Below are 24,484 nucleotides of genomic sequence, written 5' to 3'. Positions count from 1 at the left end.
AGAGCTGTCAGCCTGCCCCCTCGCTGCTCAAACAAAGACTGAGGAGAGGGGAGCAATGGAGAAGAGCAGAGAGTGGAGAGGGATGGAGAGATCACTCCGAAGGGAGGGGCAGCGGATGGGGAAGAAGCCAGGATATAAGGATGATGGCAGGAGGCGGAGGTTCGGGGGGGGTGGGTTGGATTTTCTGCAGTGATATAGCTGGTCTGGCTCCCAGTGAGCTGGATATTAAATCTCCCTGTCAAGTGCTTCCAACGCTCAAGGACACCTGACAGGAGAGAGCCAGCTCTGGGACGGCACATACTGTACGCAGCAGAGACAGCGTGTGCGCACACTCACATACAGATACATTTTAAAGAAAGATCTTTCCACAAGATCAACGCGGAGAAGAAAGAGCCAGAAAAAGTGGCTTTCCACTGTTGGGTTGTGTGTTGTAAAGAATGATGCTGTAAAAGTCAATTGCTCTTTTACTTAACAAGGTTAAAGCTTTTCCTTCTGTGTACAGCTGCTCTGGTATTTAGCCCCTGTTTGGTTTATGTTCGGCTCCTGCCGAGTGAAAGGTGGCACTTCAGTATGAGCCACAGCACCTGGATCAATTTCATTAGTGGCGAGAGTGGAGATACATCCCAGTGTCAGCATAGCCAAGCCGGGCAGAGCTCCCCTGAGACAAACCCCCCTCCACTCCTCCCCACCATGGCCCTGGCCTCCAGCCCACCACTCGCCCGATCTGTTCAGCACCGTCACAGATTAGGAGTGATGCCATGTATGCATGTGCATAAACACATGAGAGAAGATTAAAACTCTGGCTCATGGCATGCCCATACTCAGTCATTTACAGACACTACATAACAGTAAACCGCACAGTTTCCCGTAGAGGGAATAGATGCAGAGCCATTGATACAAACTGGCCATCTGTGTACATGTGGCATGCAGCTAAACTGCTACTACTGCTGCATGTCTCTCTATCAGTCTTTTAGCTGTATTAAGTCAATAATACCTTTGACAGAAAAACATGTGCATACCTAATACTGACTAAATATGGAGGACTTTTGATAGTTGCAATATGTCAGAACTATGGATTATTTTCTATAAATGAAACACCAGGCCTGAACTGGATGTTTAAATAAACAGGGTACGTTTCTACTAGGGATGCACAGTAATATCGGCACGTCATCACTATCAGCAGATATTGGCTTAAAATGAAAGATCAGCAACACGCCAATTTCTGCCAATATCACAAACTGATATTTATTTTTTAAATTGACAAAATTAACATGTACAAACCATCAACCCCAAGATGAAGTGTTTTTCTTATTTTGCACAATTAATTCATATTGCATACATCGAAAAGTATTGTATTTTATGTCTGTATCTGCTGGTGGGCTGTCATGATAAGAGTATGCATAATATCATGTTAATTCCACTACAGAATTTATTGACGATCAATAAAAATAGGTGTGGAAAAAAGTGGATATATCAATATCGGTTATCAGCCAAATGAGTTGTTATATATTAGCATATTGGATCTTATATCATATCGGATTTTGGCAAAAAAATTGTGCATCCCTAGTTTGTACCAACAATTATGCTACAATTAATTAAGGTGGTGGGAATCTACACACAGTAATATGTGGTACCTATCCAGCTCACATGATTTTATTACAGGATTTCTTTCATTTGGAACATTTAAATGTGAATTATTGTATTTGAATAATAGTGCAATCTATCTGTACCTTCATTGTAGGCTTCACGTCGCTGGTTCCCTGGATGACCTGCAGGATGCTGTTTCTGCTTTTTCGGAGGCCTCCTGTGTACAGCTGCCATGCTCATGTTACTGTCTGTAGACACCGGGCTGCCAGGACGGTGGCCTGGAGGGTTTATTTGGTATTTTCGTGCTGAGAAAAGAAACAGAGGAACAGTTTGCTTTTACCATTCCTCAAATTTCTCAAAGTAGCATTTTTTGTGAATGTGGGTGACTTTATGAAACCTACCTGAGGCTCCTCCAACTTCCTGGCCCAGTGTGTTGGGATATTTGGCCACCCTGAGGCCCGAATACTCTGCAGCCGCGGCAACCGCTTGAGCAAAGTCAGCATCAGTGAAGAAGGATCCATCTGATGAGCTGACGGCACTGGACCTCCCTGAAGAGACATTATCCTCTTCAGAAGCCGACCCCCATCCGTTGATCATGGAGCCGGTCACCGAGCTCTCCAGGTCACCCATGCTGGATGCGGGTGTCTGTTCAAGCCCTCGTAGCAGCAACCTACGCGGATGCATCTGGGGATGGTGGGGGTGTGTGTGGGGGTGAGTGTGGTGGTAGTGCATCTTGGCCACCTCTGCATCTGTCTCGTCACCTTCCTCCTCCTCTTCCTCCAATATATCCTCCTCCTCCATACCATCAGTGTCCAAGGCCAACGGGCTGCTGATGTACCCATATGTGTGTGAAGGAGAGAGGGGCCTTGGAGGGGGTGGGGGGCTCACAGCATGGCGCCTACAACAGGTGAGGAGCAGTCAGAAACCCGTCATATTTTGGATAAATGATAGAGATGTTCCAATAACAACTATTCCTTCGCGTTGGCGATAGTGATACCTCAAGTTGCTTATCAGTTGATACGGACTGCCAATCGAATAAGTACCATTGCATAAAAAAATAAAATAAAATAATAACACTAGTACCCATGTATGGATGTGAAATGATTGCTATCACTGTTGTATGGAAAGTGTATATTATACGTGCTGTAAAACATGAAGAAATACATACAGAGAATGAATCCTATCTAAATTTCCAAATCACTGACATTTACTTGCTAATAACATTACAATATTAACTAGAAGTCAATTCTTCTTTGCCACCCTAAAACAGTAGTTGCTTGTGGCTGCACAACACAACTTTCTGCTACTGTTTTAGTGCAGCAAAGGAAAATCTACTGTTTTAGCTGGATGTGACACCACTTTATAGTTTAATTAAATGAACTTGAAATATGAACTCACTTTATATGTGAGTCACTGATGTTGCTGCTAATACCCCTCCATGTACTACTGTGTTCTCTTATTTTACTCATTTTAATGGTGCTGCTGTTTTTATTATTTTATTTTCAGTTTGGATTTTAATTATGTGTTTGTTTTTATCCTTGTGATGTACTTTTGTCTGTGTGTAGTGCTCAATGGCAGTTAATTATTGAACCTTGAATCTTAATAAATTACGTGGTATCAGACCAGTGCATAGACTTGCAGCATTTTAGGCAGTATCTGAGGCATTTCCAATATTGGTGTTGGTATCAAAACAAATCTAACAAATTACGCAGAAAAAGTAAAAGCAGTTGTCATGGGACCATACTGCTGATTTTGCATTCTTGTCCAGTTAAGTGAAAATCTAACATACTTTGCATTAATTTTGATGATTTTCTACACCGTAGCATATTAAAGGTCCTTTGTGTAGGATTTGGTGCCATCTAACAGTGAGGTTTCAGAGGTTTTTTTTGCAAAGCAACAAAAACACAACTTTTAGTTTTAGGTAATTAGAAAATAATGAAAACATGGCTATGAATATTATATTCCATTTCTGCCAAAATATCCATATAAATCCTTTACAGTGGACATTTTAACTCAGATTCAGAGTTTAAGGCAATGTTGTCCAGAAATCAGCAAACAACATAAGCAAAATGAAAACAGAAATTCCCACAATTTCCTACGTTAAAAAGGTTTAATTAATCCTAAATGTGTCATGTCTTCATTTTTATATGCATTAAAAGACAAGTTCCTGTTCACAGCTGGATAACCACACAATGTGTTTTTTTGGACAAAGAAACAAAAATTTAGACTGTGATGCATTTCTTATTTCAAACAATCTCAAATCACTGCGAGTAGATTTTAATGCTGTACTGAAATGAGCTGAAGCAAATGGCTCCCCTGAAGGTAAGAAATCAATCTCAAACCTCAGATATGCTTTTGAAAAATGACCAAGAGTGTGGTGCAATACAGAATTGGAGTTAATGGGCGAAAACACAGAAAACTGTTGAGAATATAAAATACTTGGGAGGTGTACCTTCTGAACATGTTTACACAGGCTGACCACTGGTTTTTTGTTGTTCTTTTTGCTACTTGTTACGCTTGCACGTTTACCTGCGTTCATGGCTGTCGGGAGCGTCCTGAAGCATCGGCTGCATCTCCTCCTGAGGTGAAGGGGTGAGAGTGGCTGTGGACTGGTGACTGTAAGACACAGCTGCAGGGGAAGAGGCCGCCCCTCGGATGGGAGGAGTGGGGCCCCTCTCCATCTCCTCTTCCTCCTCCAGCTCATCAGGCTGCAGGTACATGTGAGAGGGGGGCATGGGGCACTGCATGTCTGGTTCACAGCTGCCAACAGAAAGAAACAGGCCTTGTTACCGTCATATCACTCACTAAAAACATGAATGTTTTCATATACTGAAGGCAGGGAAACAAACTAAATATTCATGGCATCCCTCTATCAAGGTCTGACGTGAGCCTAGCACTAATAGATAGGAAACCCTTGGGGCAAATGCTTGCAATGAAGGTGAGAAACGGGAGAAAAGGTAAGAAGAGTGAACTAGTATTTAAATAGAGTGTCTGCATGCCTGTCAGGTTGTCTGTGTCTTTGTGTCTGTGCAGACATGTCCCACCTTTCTTCCATCGATAGAGAGTACTCCTCTGTGCTCCGACTTGGGGGTGGGTTTGCAGGGGGAGGGGGCAGAAGGTCAGCCCAATTCATTGTGCTCTGTTTGGGTAGTTTGGGGGTGCGCACTCCCTTCTTCTGACCCTGACTCCCTGTTCAAAAATGGAAAAAAATAGCACTCCATTAGTCAAAGACACTTAGACACAAATTCACTTTGAAAAACACATCAATTATTAATGTTGAAGAAATCGCAGGTAATGAGCAAGGAATTGACAGCAGATGAAATGCATTAACAAGACTGGCTAACAAAGAAAAGATCATTTTACACGCCAGAGTGCAAAGGCTAATGCAACCCTACACTTTAATGCAAGTGTGCACACATACCGCTCAGTTATTAAATGATGGGAAACACTATAAAACACAGTCATTTCCCTACAGCGGTATTACCAAGTACCAAGTGGAAAGGTAGAAAGAAAACGGCCGAAAAGGGTCCAATTAATGCCAAACTATTAGAATTGTGAACCAATGAGCTGTGAGGTGCAGCGAGCACTAAAGGCCTCTCCCTAATGGCTTGAACTTCAAACGCAATATCAGAATGGATACATGGCATTAAGGTGGCAGTGTTGCATGCCGTCTGCAATGTGTTATCATTTGTCCTTGTCCGCAGACAGACATTGAGGCCCTGATGAAATTAGGCTGCTTCATACTGGAATAAAAGTAAAGCCAATTAACGGTAGCAATGCAAACTATGCAAGGACAAATGGAGAAATGAAATAGAAAACAGGAAAACAAAACAAAAAAACACTATTAATAAAAAGCTCCTTTTATCAAATTTCCTTGAAACCTTCCTTGGATGACATTGCACCCAGAAAACGAAAGGCACAAGCAAATGCTTGGCACGGTGCTCATGCCTTTGTTTGGAGGCACTGTCGTCAGTTTATGTTTCTCTTTTTGTTCACCAATTTTCCACTTTCTGAAGGCATTTCCCTTTCAGTTTCTCCTTAAGATAGGTTGACATGGAAATTAACCAAATTACCATTTTAAAGCATCCATTATTAGTGTCTCAAAGTGATTTATTGCTTTTGAGGGAAATTGGGATTTTCAAATGGAGCTGGGGAGGTGTATGGATTAGATGGTTCACAATAATTAAAATGCGGGGGGAAACTTTGGCAATTAGATTAAAAAGAGCAAAACATCAAGAACAACATGAGAGAGAAAAAGTATCAGGAGGTGTTGATTTAATAACCTAGGACCGCCCTGCCTGCAGCTTGTTTTGTTTTTTTTTCCTTTATGCCGCAACCCTCTTACCTGAGGTACTGCTGCTGCCTCGGTCGGAGCTGTTGTAGGAGCCTCCAGTATGGCTGTCATGGGTCTGGTTGTAGGGGATGGTGGCTGGCATTGGGCTGTCACCTCCTCTGTAGCGGTCTGATGGTAGGGAGAATGGGACGTATGGTTAATGTGAACCCCCAGCAGACATCTTGCCAACTCAAAAACAAGCAAAGCATCCACTTTATAATGAATGAGGAAATGAGGGACATTTCCACTTTTTCAAAGGAAATGTGAAATTATTTCTACCATGAATACACACAACACGAGGCATGCAATTCATGCTTTATAACTTTCAGGTGAGTATGTGAACACATGCAACAGCTGCACAAAAATCTCAAAACTATCACACCAGATGTGGTTCCTTTCTGCAGGTACAACAAGGTGATGATAGCTTTGTTCAAAGCAGTTGAAGATCCAAGAGTTATCTTTGTCTTTCCTTCAGAAATCTGACACCAAAGATAAACCCTCACACCTGCCTTCATCACAAAGAGACTCAGAAACCTTACAACGACAGCAATTGAGGCCCGGCCCACGTTGAGCGGCAAAGATTATACATGATTGCATAGAGGGTGATGATGGGGGTTACATGAATGCCATACAGACAGGCAGAAAGAAAGAGCGATGACACTTATGTTGACTGAAAAGGAGCGAGACAGAACCAAGGTAAGCATGAAAATCTTCTACAGGCTTCCACAGTGAGGCTCAAAGAGCCAGGAGAGGAGAGGACAGAAGGGAAAATGAAGCGGAGGAAGATCATGGCTCAGTGATGACCTCTTTAACCATGGCTGCAGCGTATTCCACACACTCACCCTTGTTCAGCTTGTTTTGCTCCATGATGTTGTACTGCAGCTGGGAGCCCATTTCCTGTTTCTGCTGCTGCATCGAGGTGGGCTTCCAGCAGTGTTTTTCATTCATCTCCCCTCCTCCCAGGAGTCCTCCTCCGCTCCCTCCGGTTCCCCTGTCTGAGTTAACGTTGTTGCCCATGATGGAGGACTGGATGAGCTGGGTGGTGGCGTACGGAGTCGGCTGGCCCCCTGGACCCACAAAGCGGCCATCTTTTAGGTTAGGGCTGTTGAAGGTCTTCATCTCATTGATCTTGTTGGACAAGTCTACATCTCCATAGACTCCAGACTCTGGCACCATGAGGTTGGTCTGCTTGTTTTCCATCTGGTTGTTATAATTGGCGATGCAGTCGGCTAGAGAACATGAGGAGGGTATTTAGTCAATCGCGTCTACTGCTGATCAGTTTAGGAGCTGTATGCCAGTTTGGTAACAGCTTTGAAACAATGAGGTATCGTCTGAGCTGAGGAAACCGAAAAACATTTACATAATTTTAAGCTATAGAAAGATCACTGTGCCCACCAGAGGGACATTTCTGTTCCTGATTAAAGTCCGTTTCGTTGGCCAAATGATGTTCTACTTTAGGTGAGTAACACAGGTGGTTTTACACCTTTCCCACTCAGCCTCCTCTCAGTCTCCTCCATGACTCGGTGTGGGTGTCATCTCTGTTCTCTCCCATCTAACAGTGGGAGCATCTTTGCTCATTGAGAGGGACAGAAAGACATGTCTGTATCAAAGACCTGGAATGAGGCGCGCAGTAAAAGCACAGCTCCACTGACAGATCCAATTTTCCCTGGCTCATAAAATATTCAAATCCTCCAGCAGATCTGAGAGCCAGCCTTGCGGTAAATACCAAGGACGGCCATAGGTGCACGCTGCTCGTGCCGAGCGCCTCACATTTCAGCGGCACAGAACAGCTCGACACTTCAAAGGTTGACATGTGAAAGCGCCCCTATGGCTGAGATAAAGGGACATTAACTCCTATTTCTTTGCTCTGTCACCTAGTCAGTGATCCTCTTAATGTTCACAGAGTTTAGGTTTGGCACACACACAAAGCATGCGTCTGGCAAGCTCCTTAGTGTCATACAGCAGGGTGTCATGCGGAGAGTGAGGGCTGCCTTTAGCCTGTTATTCCCTGTTAAACATCTCACACCATGTTTAGGTAGAGCTGAACACTTGAACCTCAGACGGGTGATTAGCACAAAGAAAAAACTAAACTTGATGCCTATAAAGTCCAGAAAATGAATTATTAATCCTCATTGGGAACAGTTTGAAGTAAGGAGAAACTATTGAGTGGCTGGATGGATATTAGGCTGAACAGCTGGATAGGAATTATGGGCTGCCCTTAAAGGCACGGTCCCAAAGTGCATAATTTAGAACATAAAGCATTTCATTGCAGTCCAAGTTTCCGAGGATAAGGTTGTTTAAGACTTGGGTCACAGCTGAAAGTGAAAATAGTAAGTCCTGTGTCATCCAAGCTGACGTTTTTGGCTGCAAGTGTTACTCTATTCTCTTTTCAGACAGGTCACTGTGTATGTATGTGCATACTAGGCTGGGACGGTATCTATTTTTTACAACCTTCATACTTTCCTTGAATTTCACTGGAGTGTACGGTATTTTACGCAATCAGTGCGTGGTGCTAACCAGCCCCCCTGGGACCATGGATCAACAAGGTTGCTCTGTTCTGCAGGCTGTTTTGCTATTTTCAGTCTACTCAAAACATTATATATTCACAAGATGTCAACAAAAGGTAATATTCTTACACCCTTTTTCCTGAATAAACTGATAAATGCAACCATAAACTCTCTGTATTTATGTTTCTCTCTTTCACTGAAAATAAGACTTGTATGTCGCAGAACCTATAGGTTTTCTTTTTCTGCACCCATGTTGGTTAGAGCAGCCACAGTGATGGTGTGGGCAGCACCATCTGCCATTTTTGCTGCATGACGCATGCAGTTTTTGGCAAATATAGATAGGGGAAAAGGGTGTTTTGATTATTACATTGACTCTATGTCACCTTTTACAACAGTTTCAATGTCTTTATCTTTCACAGACATTTAGGAAATACAAATTTATCGGTTTTACTCAACCTTTCCTGTTTCTTTTTCAAAATAAAAGCCCTTTGTCAACATTACAAGGCATTTTACTGTGAAACATTTGCAGAACCTTGTTGCTGACAATGTAATGGCTTGCATAGCTTCATAAATGAGTCAAGTATGTGCTTTAAAATGTGGAACTGCAGTAGTTATAACAGTAGGCAGTTCTACAGTCGTGCCGCAACAACAAACACTGTCAATGTGAACACAAACTGCTCACGCATGTAGTGTGGCCCGGGCATGCACACCGTCCTCAATACAGCCTCTTCAGGATGAAGTTGATACAAAGATGAGGGTCTGCATTATTAGTATTTAATCACAACTCACAATCATAATTAGTATTTAAAATCACAACTTCAGGATTTCTAAATACCCTGAAATACCATAATACCGTGATACCGCCCATGCCTAGTGCATACAATATTGTATATTACAGAGTTTGAGGCCAAATTTGCTACCTTTTGTTGACAATTTTACTCGTGCTGACTAAACTGAAAGGCCACCTGGTGCTGTTCCTTAAGTCTATTTTCCGTTTTTCCTCTTCACTTACCCGACTCTACTTTATCTCATTCGCGCTCTCTATCTCCACTCATAGATTTCAGTGTATGTTTTAGTATATACTTATTCTTCATCACTCCTCTCTCCCCCCTTTTCCATCTGGTCTTCCAGGTGCACCCTTCTCCCTCTATCATTCTCTCATCCTTTGCTCCTGGCCCACGGTCTGCAGTCCAGCCTTGACCTCTTCGCCCGCTGCACATTTCTTAAATAACTGAGCACTTAGGGGAAATTACATTACCGGCTATAACAACAGTATGGAAATCAGCAGAGCAATTCGATTAGCAACAGAGTAGAGCCATAAGCCCCTCTCAGTGTGCTCCTTTTATTTCCTGCCTAAAACAGCTCTACTATAACCTCAGATAAATCAAACACACAAGCACACAGCCTCTCTTAATCCTAATATTTCTTCAGGTTTTTCTTGTGGAGACCTACAGAAATAAGAGATACACAGAACAACTCTCCTGGGAGCTAACCCAGATATCTGATCCTACTTCCTTTTGCACTGCAGATTCCCTCAGCTCCAACATTTCTTATCTCCACAGTTATTTTGTCAACCACTGCATCACGGCGTTTGAGGCAAGTGTTTATTTTGGTTGTTGCCCATGTATGGAAATGCCGACACTACATACCTGGGCGGCTGTATGTTGCCAAGTTGCTGTCGCTGTTGCCATTGCCTGCAGTGCAGCAGTTGATGCTGCAGTCGTTGTGGTTGGAGCAGGAGTTGGGCCATGTGTCTGCCAGCCAGGGCTGAGTGGCAGATTCCCCAATGTTTAGCAAACCAGGCCTGTAACCAAAAAAAAGAAAAAAAAAGGGACCAAATGGTTAACAATAGTAAGAGACTGAGCCAACACCACAATGACATTTATGTGAATGAACTGAAACACCCACAGTAACATAATATTTGAAAGAAGATTATGTAGAGTTTATTTATCCAGCAGCTAAGAATAGGAAAAATCCGGCTTTAGTACTTTTTGCCTTTTGGCCACACACACACACACACACACACACACACACACACACACACACACACACACACACACACACACACACTATAAAAAAAGCCCAGCTAAATAGATTGTGTGTGCTTGACTTGCCTGTAGCCGATGACACTTTCCCTGAGCCCTTGTGAGCATTAGCGGGCCGCCTTGATTAAACAGCCAGATAAAATTCACTCTCAATGTTGCGAAATGTGCGTCCTGAACAGCCAGTGAACCACAAACGCTCCCCGAGTCGATTCCATTGTGTCACACAACATCTCTATCATTTAAAAAGTTGTTTTTTTTAAGCTGTACAGAATAGGAAACTAGTGAAACTCGAGCACCAGAAGAGAAACTCATGCAGAGCAGTCTTTCACACCATCCATCTCTATTGTTTCCACATCTTGCTCCTATTTCGTCGGCTTTAATCCCAATATAATACGAGATCACTTGTTCAACAGGATTCCACTGTACAACCTGACCTCAGGCCAACCACTGAGTGTTAGAAGAGCTGAGAATAAAAAGCCTCCTACAGCTCATGAAATGAATCAATCTGGCATACAAAGAGAATTCAGCCTACTCTAGTCGAGCCATATACTGTTTCGTTATTCAAAACCCAACCGTTTGCATATCCCAATGCTGAATTAGCACTGAATCACATTTCCTCATTCCCTCTCAAATGACTCATTTCTTGGATTCATTTTGGGTAATGAACACATTTGTCTTGTACAGCCAAATACAATCTCACAATAGCTCCTCAATCATCCCTGTAGTTGCATGTTGATATTGAATGGCCATTGTCTTTGTGCAGAGCTAACACAGCCATGCTGCATGTGGGATTCAATCATGGAACTGGATAATATAATGAATATGGATTTACTGATGATGGCTCCAAGCTAACTATCCATTCACACATGAACAACACACACAAAATGTACACGAAGTCAGTACTGTCATTCTCTTCTCTCAGTAAAGAGAAGGCGCCAATTATTACACATAGACGGGTGACAAATTAAAAGAAATATATATATACTTCCTTTTTTTTCCTGCATACTCAATTTTCACTGTTTTCCAGCTGTGTGAAAACATGCCAAGTGCCAAATGAGAGGCAGCAAGTTGATTTTTGCACAGCGTAATTCTGCAAATCTCACTGTTTGTGCATAATGCACCATTCCACATGAAGAAGTATGGAAGTTACTGCTATGTGTGTGTGCATGTATCTCCATTAATGTTTTAGAGTGACGCTATGGCACAGCCTTGTGGTTGGATGTGGCTCTCCACCACATAGGATGCGGATGGGCTCCTGGCACACTACACGGGGCTTTGTTCCTGCTACCATAACATACTTTAATGCACATCCTTACCCCTCCTCAGCTCCCAAGAAAGTCACAGCACTCCCCCTAGTGTTTGCTGAAGAAAAGTACACGTGCCCAACCCTGCTCATGGAGGTTCAACATCCTGCGGCATGCGTTTATACACTCAAATCACAATTAAAATTCCTAAAATGTGTTTTATAATTAAAATATGCACTCACACATACACACTCTTTCTAAAAGTAATAAATGAACTCTTACCTTCCAGCACTGCTCACACCTTCTCCTCCTCTCTGATATGCCACTGAAAAAAGAGAAAACAGTGAGTTACCAACATGATTTCACCACAACTATTATAACCATCGGAGCATCATCATCTTTTCTATTGTCATACAAAATCGAATTAGTAATTAGATTTTGAATTGTCAGTTTTGTGAGTGACGATGGGGACTTTTTCTATATGAGCGTGTGTTATTGTATCCGTTCAAGTTAGCATGTAAATTAATGTGTGTGGCAAAAATTCAGCTGAGTCACACACACAGCAACAGGCGCAGGGCGGAGGATATGTAAGAGGCTTATGAAGAACAGATGCAGAGCTCTTTGGTTGTCTGGCTCGGCGTTCAGTATGTTTGAAGCCCGGGCGCCCTCAAAGTTGGACTCTTTCAAGGAGCTCGAAGCTGCCGGTGTTTGAAGGAGAGATACATTTCCAACTTTAATTACAATCTCTTTCCTAAGCGAAGAGGAGGTGGAAGAGATGTAGGTCGGGCCTGAGCTGTGTCGATTCCGTGTCTATTTTTCAAAACAGCAAGTGTGCTTTTGGCCTTTGCATGCATCAGGAGGAGCTCTCTCTTTAATGCAAACCAAAGTATCACAGTCTAATTCTAGATTGAAATCAGCATTATGCACTGTAACATCCTGGTTTAACACCGGGTACAAGGGTAAGGATTTTCTTCTTAAAGAGACACATGCCGAACGACACGACCAAGGAGTGTGTTTCACCTGAAAGATTTCCAGCAGATTGTGAAACAACCTGGCAACTGCTAAATTATTCCACCCGATTGCAAGCCGTCAAGGCAGACAGAAACAACACTGCTACTGTTTAGATACGGCCTCTGTACAGACAGGATCAGCAAGTGTAACCACATCTGTCCAGTATTGTCTCACTCACTCTTCTCCTGCTCTCACTTTTACTTCCTCTCACCAATTCACTGTTTCACACTTGCCATTGCACTGAGTGCTGGCAACACCCCTGACAAACCTCTAGGGGACAAAAAACTTTAGGCAGATGAAAGTCTACCAGTGAAAGAAAAAGGAGTGTAAACGAAAACTGGCCGAGAGAGAAAGATAGAGATGCATAGAGAGCTTTTCTTTTATCTATTTTACGCTGTGTCACTTCAATTCACAGATAACCTCCTTTGCTCCGCTGCCGCTTGCCTATCTAATTGGTGTGTTGGAGTGCTGGTGGTGTGTCATTCTCTTAAATCCCGTCTGAGGTTGCCAGCAGCCCTTTGATCAAGTTACCACTGGTTTTATCAGCCTCTCAGTAGTGTGGCCTGCTTCTCTTTAAACATTATGCTCTGACACAACTCAAACATTTGGTGGAACATTTAATTTAGGTTAAAACTGTGCAAGCGTTGGGCTCATTTTGTCAGTACACAATGAGTGCCCCTCTCTGCCCCTCACTTTTCTACAGTTGATGGCTGTTATCTATCACTTACTGTATATAAGGTTGCAATGGTATGAGATTTTTACGGTACAATAACCGTCTCAGAAAACATCACAGTTTCATAGTACAACAATATACAATTTTATTATTATTAATGATGACAATAATAACATAAGTTACGATAATAACATCAGTTACGATGACCCTTGAAGGAAGTAATGAAGCGTAATGAAAACTAAAGTTTTCACTATAATTTACTATACTACTATTTTACTATACTATTTTACTAATTACTATAATTTAAACTATTTTCTAAATGGAAGTATGGGTAAAAAGTCTCCCTTTTTCAGTAGCAGTATGATAACCATCAATATTCATACTACGATACACCTTAATACCAGTATACCATTGCAACCCTAATTGTATATAATGTAAAAAGCCAAAAAGTGCTTACCTGTTGGTGTGAAAGTAAAGGATGGCACTGTTGGGACAAAAAAAAGAAAAAAAGAAAACAGAATTAAATTATTGTACATAAGCACTGTCTGGAAGTTCTTGTTACACATTTATGGGCTTTGTCGCCACAAAGTTTCTGTTAAATTGCACAAATCCTCAAAAAGTATTTTAGCCTGTCTTCACACGCTACTCACTGCCCCCTAGTCTTTGATCCCTGCAGACATCCCTGCACCCCAACTGGGGGAAAGTGAGTGTTGAGCCAGCTGCTGGTTCAAATCCTGACCCAGAGGCCTACTGGGCGGGGTCACACACCGGGGAGATATCTGTTGCTATCCCGAACACTCATATCATCACCCACACAGCTCAATCACTCACACTGTGGCACAGAAGGGGCCCTTGTGAAAAACAACGTACTGTAGGCAGATTTAGATCCAGTTATAGCTGGTGTGGTATGTGTGTGTCTTTTATAGAATATTCTTTGTTAAAGAAGTGAAGAACGCGACAGTACGAATTGCATTACATTGCACCATGCTGGTAGTCACCCAGTGCACCGACTCAAATATGTGCACTGTAGAAATGTTTGCCTTCAACCTCCAGTATGAGACATCTGAGAGAGACATCTGAGGAGAAAGATACCACCGTTGTCACATTTCCATTTCCTCAAACAATTCATTCATGCAGTACCTGTGCCAAAAAATGTCCTCTAAATGCCACAATCATCGTATCATGTTTGAATCTCTCCTCTCGACGCTCAAACAAGTCTAAAGATACGAGCAGTTAGATCTGTTTGATGAATGCCTTTGAAGAGGGGGCAGGCTAACACTTGGTAGGCAAAACAGGCTGTGTGAGATGCAAACATGATTGAAATACATAAATCGAGTTCTTTTATGACACAAAAATGTCACAGATGTTTGATCACAGGCTACATGAAGCTGTAACTGAGCTATGTCTCTTTGTTTAGTAATAATTTAGTTGCAGCAATCTTGGGCGTTTTTTTTTTTTTTAACCCATTTGTTTGGACTATCTTTAGATTTTTTTTTTTTTTTTTTTTGCAGCATGGCATAATAAAATTTGTATTACAAAATGTCAACACATATACGGCATAAGGTTTGCATAACTGCATTAACTGGCAGGGAAACGAGAAAAAGCTATTTCACATTCTTTAAAGTTTACAAATTAAAATACATAACCTGAGAACACACTAGCATACACTGTAGCAAACACATAAACAAGCCCCAATTGAGCCTATTTCACCCTGAGTGCAGATTGTTGCTTCATGTGGTTGCAATTATACTCTTTTCAAAACATTCTTAGTAACCAGTTCCAACAAAGACCGTGGCCTCTTGTGGTCTGGGTGCACGAGGAGGAGAAGGAGGAGGAGGAGCGGGTGCATGTCTGCCTGCTGTGCCCCTGAAGAGCTTTGTGAGTTCTATGTGAGTAAACATCAACATATAGAATCACAGAAAGTCAGAGGGTAACCTCAGCCTACAGTCGTCTCCGTCTGCCGCCTTGCCACAGATCATTACTGCACAAGTCTTCAAAGCTACTATTCTGTATCAGTGTGTTCCCGCTGAATAGCCTCTGCTTGAACATCACTTTGGTTCAAAGAATACTGGAATTGTTTGTGAGGCTAGCTGCTCAGATAAAAAATCTCAGGTATCACATATCTCATCATAGCAATACTAATTCTAAAACCAAACAACAACAACAACACAATAACATTAGTGTGTTATCGGACTTAACAGCAGTCAAATAAAATCATGATGTCATTTCAAATGTCCTATTGGACTTTGGGAGGATGTCCATGTCAATACAACCCTGATTCCACAGAGGGTGGGACACTGTTTGAAATGTGCGTAAAAACAGATGCAATGATTTGCAAATGCTTGTTGACATACAGTTTTTTTCCATTGGACTCTATGGTAAAGTATGGGTTATGTGCTGATCTAACAGGTATATTTTGGAAAGTTATACCACCACTGAAAATGTATGTATTGTTCTTGTTGAATTTGGACATGAGAAGATCTAAAGTAAGATAAGCATGTGAATATTAGTGTAAACATCTCCTCTATGTTGTGCATTCTATGAACTGTCTTTGTGTTATGAGTTGAATAAATAAAAAGGTAAAACAAATAAATAAACCAGTTGATAATGTTGCTTTCCACATGAAATTGTACTAGATACTGATATAAACTCAATGAAACTACACTTATGAAGAATTCAACCCAAAAGTGGAATGATACAGGGAAAAAGTATTAAACACGCTGACTAAAATTTATTCTAATATTTGGAGAAGCCTTTGTTTGCAAAGCCAAATTCAAGATGCTTTCTGTATGAAGACACGCACTGAGTGTTGTATATGGAAAAAGTGATGCAATGCACTGTTGCAGGCATCAGATTCAGAGTAAGTGTATACTTACAAAAAACAATAAATGCTATCAGTATGAACATTAAACATATTGTGTTTGTACTGTATTCAACTAAATAAATTTTGACAGTGGTTTGCGGATAATTGCATACTGATATGTTTTACACAGCGTCCTAGCTTTTTTGGAATCGGGTCTACCAAACAAAGTGACAGCTCTGACATTATCAACAACACAGGTATGTGTAAAGACTGTAAAAGACCACAGAGCTTAAGAAAAAGCTTAGCTGAGCTGTCTCTCACTTTCACAAGACTCACACCTCCCACTATTAGACCGCAGTGGATTCAGAACATGGACACTGTGTTTTCAGTATGACAGCCACAGATTAGCAACAGCTAAGTCAGTCTATTGTCTGTGTGTATCTCAAGGTTGAAGGGTGGATCTCCTCTAACCCTGGCAGTCAGCAGTAAACCTGAGCCCAGGAGTGGGGACAGCGCAGGCAGCGCTCACAGGCAGCAGCTGCAAAGCCCAAGGCCACACATTAAACCAGCCCACACATAAATGAGTCTCCAAGAGAAAGGCTAATAGCTCTCTTATACTCTAACTATTGTGGGCAGAGGTTGGGCATGTCACGAGCCCTGTCACTTTGACTCAGGTCAGGTACAAACACACTGGGTTGCGCGGTGACTACTCGAACAGGGTTGAAATGCAGCCCAAACACACACGGGTAGGGATACTTGGATTCTTTTCAAAACATATGGTGAGTAGACACTAGGGGTGGGCAATACAGCTGTAAAATAATATCAAAAAAGTTCAGGTTATTTTTGCAATAACGATATAACAAGAAATACCGACAACATTTTAATGTTAATTAATAGTACACAGGAATGCAACAACATAAGTGTAACATGTAGTTCGCCTTTAAATATTCAGTGAAAACTGACCAAAAATGCTCTCTCAGTTCTTTGGTTTGTAATCAACAACAGTAACTAATAGTGAGATTTAGAATCTGTATAAAATATAAATATAACAACAAAATAAAATCAATAAAAAATTACAAATCTAAACGGGTGCCATATACAAAAACACTATCTTCTGTCTCTAAATAGTACATATATATAAATGACTGAATTGTTTTCTGCACCTGGACTTGTATGCACTATAGACGGTTAATTATCGTAGATGCACAAACCGTATATACGCTGTAGCTACTCTAACAGGGTTGAAAATGCAGCCCGAACACACAGGTAGGGATTCTTGGATTTTTTTTTCAAAACATATGGTAAGTAGATCCTTAACAGGATTGCTCAATTCAACTCCTCCATATCTAAAGGCCCCTTTTAAAAAGGACAGCAGGAATATTTCAAGCATGTAAAAATGTCAGCATGTCCTTGATAAAGAGGCATTATGGTAAGACCTTCTCTCTCGCCCTGCACAGTCTGAAGGGAGTTGCTAAAAGGGGAGTTGTTGGACCTTAGAATGTACTTTACTGAAAACACTCTTCACACACCCTCGCAAAATCAGCGTGACAGAAGTATGAAAAAAGAAATAAAAGACGTCTTCATGCAGCACTCTCAGCGGGAGCTCCCATCACATCTCAAAGGGCCCTACTCGAGAGTGCTTTCAGTTAGACTTCACCTGGAGCAAGACAGCATTCTGCGTGCAACAGGCAGGATGGGAGGTAGCTTGGCAAAATTTGGGATGAAGAAAATGGAAGTGAACACAGCACCACACTAATAAATACTGCTTCAATTTTCTCACCAAATTTTCTAAGTGTCTAACCTCAAAGCAGAGCTGCAGATCAGAAATTCAAATAGATGTTCCTGGTAGTGTTCTGTTTCATGCATGTACTGACCCTTTCGTATGCCCGCGTAGCTGCTGGAGAGGCCGTTCCTCTTCTTTCGGTGTCTGTACAACCAAATGCTGAAGACCATGAGGATGATCCAGCAAGCAGCTCCTATGCCTGCTATAAAGGCCGGCTGCTTAACGACATCAGATATCTGTTGGGACAGAGGGTTCTCCTGGACCACGGTGTCTGTCATTCGCCCTGATGCATCTGAGGATGTGGAATGGAGATGTTAGAACAGGATTAGAAAGCATAAAAAAGGTGGATTTCATAAAAAATTGGGATCGCACATGCATGGTTCCCTCTCATTTATAGGGACAAAATTTCAAAAACCTTTCCATGACTTTTCAAGGAACCATAATATTGTTTTTCATTGCCCTTCTTCTCCATAATTATAATTTTAGCTTGCTGGCATACATGGAGTTAAAAGCAGGGAGAAAGTGATGAAACATATGTGATTGTAAACAAACTTTGTAACACACTGATGCTTATCAACCGCTGAAACCTGGATTGCCGTCACTTTTCTTTTGTCGGACACCTTTTAACAAGCTATTTAACAGTTTGAAACCTGATCAAAAACATGGGGGGAAAAGACAATGGCCAATTTGCAAGAAATGTCCCACACATTGTGGGAAATTAGTAAAAGGTGACAAGAAAATAACCTGAAAATTTTGGGGGGGTCTAAAAAGGATGAGGGAGGATCACTAGAAATCTTTCATTAATACTAGTAACAATAATAACTAAAATAGAAGTCCAGAAAACTGTATTTATATTTTCTATGATTATATATATATATAGAACAATAATGTTTACATATATATTTTGGATTTTATTCACTTTTTTCTTTAGTCATTTTCTTTCTTTCTTTCTTTCTTTCTTTCTTTCTTGTTTTGCTAAATTCCATGTGTTTTTCAAACTTTCAGTGATTTTTTTAAAATAATTTCATGACTTTTTCAGGCCTGGAAAATGGGATTGTGAATCCCATGACTTCAAGATTTTCCATGACTATGGGAACCCTGCACACTTAAAATGAAGGAAGTTAGGAATGTGTAACAGCAGAGAAGAGGGAAAGAAATTTGTTGAAAACATATATCCTGAAATATATTTAAGATAAATGCAGCCAGCACAGAACATAAATATGAACAATCCTCCTTCTCTTGACGCACAAAAAAGGTTCTTTATCTCAGCGGGTGTGTGTGAGTCTCGGTTGTGGAAATGCTGTCGTTTTCTCTCTATTATTCAAAAGGCTTTCATCTCAAATCCCAGTCAACAATGGCAGGTGAGCAGACGAAAGCAACCAAAGACATTCAAACAGAGCTTGTGCGCCACACAAGCCTGATGGAGCTGGATAGGGAAAACACAGACAGGCATCGTTTTACGCCGAGCAATGGTGGTTTCATAATAATATAAATAAATCCGATGAGATCATCCTCAAATACAGACACCCCAGTAATTAGCAAACTCGGGCACATCTGTGAAAAGCTGAGGTGTGAATGCCTTGAAGCTGTTTCTGCTGTGAAATGCACTGTAAAGGCAGCGTCTGTACGGCTGCTCACAACAACCCGCTCTCGGTCTGTTTTTCTCATCTGTCTATTCTCTCTGTGTTTCTCCCTCGTGCGTGATACATGAAAGACTTCTTCGGGTTGCCCCAGCCCCCACCGCTCCGAAATTTCTTCATGTTCGTGTTACTTTGTCTTCATCTCTTTTGCTTGAGTCTTTCATGCTGTAGCCAATCTTCTCTACCAACTCTCGAAGCCAGAGGCAAAAACACTTCCCCAATGAAACCAGCTCCCTGCCTTTACCCCTCCATATCCCTCTGTCTGTCTTTGTCTCAGTCACTCGGTCCACGTCTCCATTCCACTGCCTCTCCTCTCACTCCTCTGTCTTCTCAATCTGTGCCTCTGTCTGGCCGAGTGAATGGAGCATGCCGATGTGACTAAGCACCCCACGAGGGACTGTACAGGTATCTAGGCGGGGATGACGCATACAAGCTCGGAGTGTGACAAATGCATTTGGGTGAAGCGCTGGTCCCCGAGGCACATTGTTCCACTCCAGTGTTGGAACATGGCAACAATCACCACAGGAACTCTTCAAGGGAGAGAAATTGTATCAGTCACAGCCGATGCTTCTTCATGCCCATCCCAGCCCACTCAATCACACATTTAAAACCAGATGGAGTTCTCTCTCTCCCTGCCTCATCCTGCGATTCATGTGTTTTCCATCCTTCTCCTGAGTAGGCCAGCTCGGAGCTTTGGGGAATAAAAACTGACAAAACGTCTCAAAATATCTGTCCGTCTAGACTAAAAGGACAAAAAAACAAGAAATAAATTATAGCGACCAGCCCTGTTGTAGTGGGCACTGTGTTTGTTACTAGCATTAATAACACGTCAAGTTTGAGCCCTGAGTGCAGGATTCATTATTGCCTTTGTTGTTTGAAGCGAAGCAGAGACAGAAAACATTGCATCCTTGAGTGGAGAGCAGAGTAGGGTGTGGCAGCCAGCTCAACAGCTGCCACACAGGAATTTAATGTGCCCGTGCAGTGCCAGCTACTGTTGCTAAAAGCCTTTCCAGTGCTCAAAAACCATAAAAGTTTCCTGTCATTCGAACTCATCAAGCTCTTCTGTGGCAAGTTTGATGATGTTTGTTTAACAGTAATAACAGTTTTTAAACATTGCTATTGATAAAAACAGGGTAAACAGGCAAAGGCTTGAACATTACTACAAAGACAGGAATTACATAACTGTCCGTATATTTGGCAGAAAGTCTTTACTGAAAAGCTCTTTAATTGAGATGACTGGGTTAATGCCATAATTATTCAGTCAGATGATTGGGTTTGATTCTGTGTGAAAGGATTGCCAGAGGACAAACACATCAAAACACAGCAAATGTATCCAATGGAGAAAAAACAAAATAATTATATGACCTCCCGTGAGAGAGAACTAAAGGTTGTTTTGACTCACCAAGCTGGAAGGAGGTGATATCGCTCTTGACCCCGGGACCCGCCCCGGTACTGGCTGCTACCTCCACGCTGTAGCGGATCCCTGGGGCCAGACTGGGAATCAGCACGGATAAGGTTGAGCCGTCAACTGTACGGTTGATGTGGTACCTGCTCTCATTCCCCAAGCACCAAATCTGTCATAACAAGAGACAAAGAGAGAGCAGAGATTGAAGCAGTGTTATGAAGGTCTCGTGACAACACTGAGTTTGGTAGCTGCCACCAATCTGTGTTCTTATAATTGGTTGACGCTGCTATCGCAACATTTCAGCGCACCGTGGGTATTGTGTTACATCTCTGAGGTAGGAAAACATTTCACAAAATGGTTTTATGTTTTACAGGCTGTGCTCAACACAGGCTCAGTATTAGCAGAGGTAGCCATAACACGTCTCAGTGTAGCCTTAGAGCATGAAAAACAAATGGGGATCAGTAATCACCCCCATAACCCAATTTCAGCAGAAGCTAAGTGCTGTCAGTCCCAGGAAGGAGAGCGGCCTCACAGGCTGACTCAAACCAAGGCCACAAAGAGAAGCATACATTCACCTCAGCGTGACGCCTGGAGACCTCCACATCCTGAAGCCCTGACATGCTGCTTTCTTAACCCCCCACCTCCTCCCACCAGTTAACCAGGTTAACATACATACCTCCCTGGGTCTCCACCATCCATGTGTGCATGTGTTTGCACTCCTGTGATGGAACTACAAAGCCCTGAAATTTTTCTGTGTATCTTAAAAATTGCAGTGAGTGGTGGAAGTGCCGCTAGGGACCGGACTCGGTAATGAGCAAGGAACGCTCTCGAGCTGGACTTAAAAACCATGAAATTACTCTAAAGCCTATCACCAGAAAACATTTACCTGGAAAATTAACAGTGGCTTAACTTTTTCCACTGGCTCTGCCTCATCTCCTCCTCTGCCACTAACCTATATTCCCTGTGATGCAAAAAAAAAGACTTTCCTATTAAAATGCAGGACTCCCACAGCATAACGTATGAGTGGACAGTGCTGTCCAAAGTGAGGTCATTACTAAAGGAGCATCCATTATCAAGTAAGGAGGAAGGAAAGGGGACTTGGAGAGAGGTGCTATAGGTTGAAGGATGCTTTAGCAGAGCAAAGAAATGACTGGAATTACAATAGAGGTCTGTCTCATCATTGTTATGTCCTTGGTTATTATTATAGCTTATTGCCCAACACTTTACAACATACACTTATACATTCCTTTAAATGGATATCTCAACTAAATCATAAAATACCGAGTGTTACAGTAGAGTTAATATTTATGTAATTGGCAAACATTAAAAATTGTTCAAAGGATACTTCACCTATTTTCAAATGGTTTGTATCACAACAATGTGGGTAGTATGTGTAAATGGACTGTGGTTAACTTCCCCTCTCTGCTTAATGGCCGCTTCTGGGCTTTTTGCACCCCCTACTGTGGTGAAAGCATGTTAAAACACATTGAACCAGGTCCAGATCAAAAACTACTACACCAAGAAGAGTCAAATCTGAACACGATTATCCCAGAGATGCTACAGATTGTTTGAAACACAATTTCAGATTAGTGAAACCTATATTCTATTTGTGAAAATATATTAAAAAAAACATTTGACAGCGTTTTTTTTTACAAACAGGATTAAGGTTTCACAAATCTGAAACTGTTTTAAATCATCCTTAGTCTATAATGCAGTCCAGGTATGAAACGCTTTAGTATAGTGGTTTTCGAGAGACCTGCTTCATTGTGGTCTGCATACGTGAAAGATGCAGTGAACTCTCCCTTTTCGCATTTTCACAATTGAAAAAAAGGTTTCACAAATTTCAAAAAGGGTTTCAGACAATGTTGAGGCTTAACTCAAAACGTCTCACATGCTTTCACCACAGTAGGAGGTGCAAAAAGCTGAGAATGGGCCCTTACACATCGCATATTATGTTTCCCTTAACGCGCCCCTTGATGTCTGAATCGGACACTACGAAACAGAAGCTAACTTCAGCGTCGTGCCATCCAGCGGTTTTCGCTGTTCCTCTGCATTTTCATATGCCAGCCAAAAAACTCTGTTCAAACTGTAAAACTATGCAGCGCGTATCAAATATAAACCAATGTTATCTTACCATATTGCACGAACATCGCCTAAAATGTCCTCATAAGCATATTTTAGTGCGCTGTTTATATGCAATATGCGAATTTGTCAACATACGGTGGTCTGCAGGGTTTCCTGGATTGTAAAAACCGACATCAAACAGTAAAACTAAGCAGCGCGGATCTAGTTACAACGTTCCTTATTTTTTTTGGCATAAAATGTTTTCAGAAACATATTTTTGGCTTACCGTTTTTGTTACAACATATTTGCCATTTTGTTTTCTATTTTTTAAAAAAAGCCTAACTTCCTGCAAGCCTTTTTTTTGTTTGTTTTACCAACCTTTGGGTGCATACCGCCGCCCACCGTACCGGAGTGTGCAGAACAGGATCTACTTTACATTATTCAATAGAAGTGAAAATATGACAACACCTGAAAACAAAACAAACAAACCATATCCATCTATAAATATTTTTAATCGATATTAAACAAATCAAGTGTTTATTTGAAATAAGGTGCCTCGCACCTCATCTTCATTTGTCCTCCCAAATTCTATTCTCAGCATGCCTCAGATGGTTCCTTGTAGGCAGTGCTGGGAAGGTTACTTTTGAGATGAAACAGGTTTCAGATTACTAGTTACCTTGTTGAAAATGCAATGAGTTACATGTTTCAATTACTTTACCAAGTAATGTAACCTATTACATCTGATTATTTGGTTGGCTACTTTTCTATCAAATGTTTTTAACAGGATAATAAAGCTTAAAAGACCTAAAAACATAGGTGCAAAAATGTTGTCTTCATGGTTTTGCTGACCTGCCTTGTCCAAAAATATGCCAAAAGAAGGCAGTCCTGCACAGCAAACAGACTTAAAGCAACAGAATAAATGTTTTATTCACACATAAATGTTTTACAGTAATTTTTTTGTAATTTAATTACTGTAGCTGGTTACATGTAACTAGTTACTTTCCAAAACTGCTTGTACTACCCTGGCCACTGCTGTATGAATGTGTGTCTGAATGGGTCAACGTAACTCCTAGTGTTTACGCACTTTGAGTGGTCAAAAATGACAATAAAATAAATAAAAATAAATAAAAAAAACACTATACAAGCGCAGGTCCATTTATGATTTGCCTCTCTCACTTCTTAATCGTACCCTTTCTGGATTATATTTTACAAAATGCATTAATTTATATATTTATATTTATTAAGTATTCTCAACTATATTAGGATGCACACTACTATGTATTTTAGACTGATGTTCATAATTACACTGTGTCCCTTTTAAGTAAACACTGAATAAATAAATAAACATACTTGTGAATTAGCCTTTCCCCCAAAAAACAATGTTTTGCT

General features: G+C 41.4%; 1 protein-coding gene across 4 annotated transcripts in view; it reads right to left on the bottom strand.

Moving 5' to 3' along the window:
• robo1 (roundabout, axon guidance receptor, homolog 1 (Drosophila)) overlaps positions 1-24,484 on the bottom strand; it is a 349,403-nt gene that overhangs the window by 45,170 nt on the left and 279,749 nt on the right. For all 4 annotated transcript variants that reach the window (XM_088079109.1, XM_088079110.1, XM_088079111.1 and 1 more), the window contains 11 exons: positions 21,029-21,200; positions 18,078-18,278; positions 13,858-13,884; positions 11,999-12,041; positions 10,077-10,231; positions 6,763-7,149; positions 5,933-6,049; positions 4,632-4,776; positions 4,117-4,347; positions 1,989-2,485; positions 1,731-1,892 (listed from right to left, as the gene is read on the bottom strand). In XM_088079109.1, the coding sequence (XP_087935235.1) occupies positions 1,731-1,892; positions 1,989-2,485; positions 4,117-4,347; positions 4,632-4,776; positions 5,933-6,049; positions 6,763-7,149; positions 10,077-10,231; positions 11,999-12,041; positions 13,858-13,884; positions 18,078-18,278; positions 21,029-21,200 (2,137 nt within the window). The remainder of the gene's footprint in view (positions 1-1,730; positions 1,893-1,988; positions 2,486-4,116; positions 4,348-4,631; positions 4,777-5,932; positions 6,050-6,762; positions 7,150-10,076; positions 10,232-11,998; positions 12,042-13,857; positions 13,885-18,077; positions 18,279-21,028; positions 21,201-24,484) is intronic.

The sequence above is a fragment of the Plectropomus leopardus genome, chromosome 6 (assembly GCF_026936395.1).
Source record: "Plectropomus leopardus strain MGB_pleo_1.0 chromosome 6, ASM2693639v1, whole genome shotgun sequence".
NCBI classification, from domain to species: domain Eukaryota; kingdom Metazoa; phylum Chordata; class Actinopteri; order Perciformes; family Serranidae; genus Plectropomus; species Plectropomus leopardus.
This window is presented reverse-complemented; position numbering and strand designations above follow the sequence as displayed.